This window comes from Chelon labrosus (genome assembly GCF_963514085.1).
Source record: "Chelon labrosus genome assembly, chromosome: 11".
Taxonomy (NCBI): domain Eukaryota; kingdom Metazoa; phylum Chordata; class Actinopteri; order Mugiliformes; family Mugilidae; genus Chelon; species Chelon labrosus.
In genome coordinates, this window is record NC_140344.1 from 18,664,761 (window position 1) to 18,668,992 (window position 4,232).

The 4,232-nt window shown below is 41.8% G+C and overlaps 1 protein-coding gene across 1 annotated transcript; it reads right to left on the reverse strand.

Moving 5' to 3' along the window:
* Positions 1 to 22: 22 nt before the first annotated feature.
* On the reverse strand, positions 23 to 2,799 carry endouc (endonuclease, polyU-specific C). Its single transcript, XM_084555862.1, has 8 exons — positions 2,674 to 2,799; positions 2,461 to 2,514; positions 2,269 to 2,368; positions 2,074 to 2,185; positions 1,869 to 1,990; positions 785 to 897; positions 513 to 663; positions 23 to 427 (listed from the first exon to the last, which is right to left on the reverse strand). The coding sequence occupies exons 1-8, from the start codon at positions 2,682 to 2,684 to the stop codon at positions 152 to 154; spliced, it is 939 nt and encodes a 312-aa protein (XP_084411988.1). The 5' UTR covers positions 2,685 to 2,799; the 3' UTR covers positions 23 to 151.
* Positions 2,800 to 4,232: the final 1,433 nt, after the last annotated feature.

Below are 4,232 nucleotides of genomic sequence, written 5' to 3' on the forward strand. Positions count from 1 at the left end.
AATGATGTAAAAACACCAAATATTTCACTTAAAAAGCATATTTTATTAGTTATCTTGAGATTACAATAAGAGGTATGTGCCTTATTAATGAAACCACATGTTCTCAAGTAAAGATGAGCATCGCCGTTGATTCAGTAACAGAGCCAGACACTCAGTGTGAGCGCTGCCTGACGTGTCTGCTGTTGCTGCTGAGCAGTTTGGGGTACGCCGTCCCGAGGGAGCGTCCGTGTCTGATGACCACCAGCTCCATCTGACACTGGTCGATGTTGACGAGCACCGTGGTGCTTCTCTCCGTGTTCATGAGGAAGACGATGGTGAAGAGGGCCATGTCAAACTCAGGGCTGGTCCCGATGAAGGCGCTGCCGACAGGCTTCACTACGCCGTGCCAGCTGAACTGGAGGTTCAGAACGTGGTCGTCTTGATCAGGCTGCAGACAGAAACATGTCGAAACACGGGTCACGTTGGCACAGGCAGAAAAGAATTTCTCGTCTCAGATGAAATGGTAAACTTACCAAGTCGTGCTCTCTGGCCTTGTAACCTTTGTAGTCCAGGTGCCTGCTCTTTTCTTGCAGGTAGAACTGGACCCAGTTGTGAAAACCGATGATTTCTGTTCCAGATTTCGTCTCTCCCACAAAGACGTGTTCAAACCCAGATGAGTCCAGTCTGGTGATGAGTTCAGAAATATCACACAAAAGAAAATGTTACTTCACAACACGTGAACACAGTTGTAGTACGTCTCCAGAACTAATTTTAATTTAACGATGAGTTTAACAGACAGACTCACCCTGTGTTTCTCAGCCTGTGGTAGAGGTGGAACCAGATCAAGTTGAGCTGATTCTTGAACAGCCTCAGGTCAGAGCTGGACTGTCCTTTGGTCACAAGATATTTATGAGCCCGCTGTGGAGAAGTCAGGTTTGTGACATTCAAAATAACAATAAAATAACACAGAAGGGCTCAGATAACTGTAATAATTATACAGTGTTCAGTACATGTTGTACTTTCTTTGTTGACAGGAAATAAAGTTGATTAAATCTTATCTAAGGAATTATTAAGACCTTAATTAGATACAATTCCACTTCTTTTGAAATGCCATAATTAAATAATAGACATTAGATATGTTGTTTTTTGTTCATCTTTAATTGGTTGTATTAAATAATCCTTGATCTGCTCAGTTTATGAGTATGTATCTGTTACCACTCATCCTGTAGAGGGCCGTGGGTAACTGCAGCCTATCCCAGCTGTCATAGGGCGAGAGGACGGGGTACACCCTGGACGGGTCTCCAGTCTATCGCAGGGCTAACACAGAGAGACAGACAACCATTCACACTCACATTCACACCTATGACCAACTCAGAATTAAAGTTTAACTAATTTTTGTTTGTTTTCAGAGGCAAACTAAATACTAAACTATGCAACTGTCCTGTTTGCATCGTACTCAGACATTTGTCCTGACGTCAAATTCAGTCACAAGGTCCGTCTGACAAAACAAGCTTCTCTTCCAACTCCAGCAAGTACATCATGTCCATGTTTTTTTTCCAGTGATCCTCTTTGGGGAGTCCACTGAGGCCAGAGCCACATTCCACAGCTGCACACAGATGTTTCACATGTTTTCTTCTCTCCCACTCTCACATCACGAAACTAAAGTGTTCAGTGTGGTACGGCAGGAAAAGATTAAACTCCCTCTGGAGTTCAGCTGTGGCCCCAAAACCACAAAACATAGGAAACAAAAGAAAGAGGGGGAACAAAACATCTTAGAATATAAACTATATAAAGCCATAAACACTGTCTTCTATCAGTGAGGCAGAGAACAAACTGCAAAAGAAACTTGGGCGTTAAAATCGATATGCAGCTAGTCATGTCAGACATACCTTCATGACTGCTGTCTCTAACACAGCATCCAGGAAGAGATTAATCTCAGTCAGCTCCTCTGTTGTGACTCGCTCCGTCACGCCTGTAGACCGCTCATAGTTGTCCAGGAGCTTCATGAAGCCTGAGGGCGCCAGAAGTCATTATTATTACAGTGAACTCCTAAGAAGGCTTTAAACAAATCCTGCCCCATTCAGAGACACTTACGGGAGAAAGTGGTTGTGTTCTTCAGTTTGTTCTCATCGACGTTGGAGAACAGAGGCTGCGAGGCGTGATCCTGAACAACACTGCTGCCCTGGCTCACAAATCCGGCCCTGCCCTGGAGAGGTCAAACAGAGCGCACCTTTGTAAAAACACATAATAAGTGTTGACTAGAAAAAAAAAAAGGAAAACGTAACACACCTGAACAGAGAGGGTGTAGTCTATCCCGGGCTTCATGCGATTAACATCCAGCCTCCACAGCTCATTGAAAATATTCGACAGCTCCTGGTTTAGAGCTGGTCTATAACAGAAAGAGTCAGGAGGAGAGAAGCTGACACATTCTGACACACGTACAGGAAACAAACATTGTGAGAGTTTAATGTGAAACTGTACCTTGATGCATCCAGCCCACTGAGAAACACTGCAAGGAGCAGGAAACCACAGGACCTGAATGTCACACATTAGAAAGTGGCAAAACACAAGTTATTTGGATCTCTGGGCTCCTGTTTAATGTCAAGAAGAATAGCGTGGTAGCAGATGTGGGCATAAACTGAACTTCACAAAGATTTTTAGTTTAGTGTGAGGATAAAAAATAAAAATACACACCCTGCAGCCATGATACCGATCGATAGTGTCCACTCCTTCAGCTCACACTAGACAAGAGAACTCACTTGTACAGTAGGTTTGGCTCTCGGTCCAGTCTCCACCCAGCACTTAATACCCTGCAGGGGCTGGATGTGGAAACCTGAACAAGTTGAGTTAAAGTCCAGGTTTGGCCACCAGAGGGCGCTTTGTCCCAGGACGCAGGATATCCTTCCTGGTTTTCCATGAGGTGTTTATTTATTTACAACTTCAGATTCATTTAACTTAATGACTTCTGATTGTTTAAACGGGTCTTTTCACTTCAAGGAGAGATTAAAAACTCTATCCTGTGAAACATTTCACTTTATTTTGTGCAATCACAACTAAGACCTTCTATCTGCTGCTACTCAAAGCTACAGTTCAATCTTTAAATTCTTCATTTAATGACATTTTCACCACTGTCAGACTGCAAAATCCAAACATTGTCAAAACAATGTGCAATTTCCTTATGGTTTATTCTGTCTCTATGTCAGTTTTGTCTTTTATGTCCGTCTGATATTGTCTCACATATACTTTGCTTGGAGAAACACAATTTAGTTCTGCTGTGGACACTTTGCTGTACAGTCTGACAATTATTTTTAGTATGCACACACTTACATAGTGTAGGCTCTGCACATGTGAGGTAACTCCTTAATTATCAGTGGAGAATAAACACAGATCCCATTCAAAATATATATCTACTGTAGTAGTATGAAATAAGGTCAGTCCTCATACCATGATATATAATGTGTTTGTTGTTGTTGATCCAGGTCCTTGTTAGAGTGCATCTGTGTCTAATTCCAGTTTTAGGAAGATAGAAAGGAAGAAACAAGGCAAGATGAAAGGATAACAGATGAGAAATGAATAGATCACTGGAAACTTTTCATGTTAGCACAACAGATGGAAGAGAAGAAGAGATGAACAGAGACAAAACAACACATATAAATACTGACATTTGTAAAAGGAAACCTTTTGAAGTGATCTAATAAATAATCTGACTTTACTGTTTAAATTACCATAACTGTCATTCTTGCTCCTCCTCTTCCTCTGAGAGATGATGAGAGAAGTAATGATTTAACAGATGAAAGAAAAGCCTGAACAAGCTGTCATAACTTAAAAAGCCAAAAAAACAGAGGAACTGCTTGGCTTTGACGGTTTGGGCATAACGTTGACAGCGCAGATGGAGTTCAAACGCGGGGATAATAAGACGACCTCAAATAAAACCTCCTAAAAAGTCTTTTTCACACTTGTTCACTCAGTGGTATGTCTTTTCTCAGAGTTTGTGTCTCGCCTCAGTCTTATTCAGAAAGGGAGATTTGATTTTCTTCTCTATATAATAATAATCAGAGGCTGCATGGCACAAATAAACTCAGGCCTGGGTGCATGAATGGTCCCCCAACGTTACAGTGCACTTACCTCTGGACTAGTTGTAACGTAGTGCTGTAGGCAGGTAAGAGTGAAAAGATGCAAAAAAAACTAGACGTTCATATCTTCATAAAGGTGAATATCTCCCAAAAACAACTCTGTCAGCCAACATGTTTCCA

Excerpts from the sequence above, each read along its gene's own strand:
- endouc (XM_084555862.1), bottom strand. Across the intron at positions 1,991-2,073 it reads GAACACAACCACTTTCTCCC|GCTTCATGAAGCTCCTGGAC; the intron begins GTAAGTGTCTCT and ends TGGCGCCCTCAG. Across the intron at positions 664-784 it reads CACAGGCTGAGAAACACAGG|ACTGGACTCATCTGGGTTTG; the intron begins GTGAGTCTGTCT and ends ACTCATCACCAG.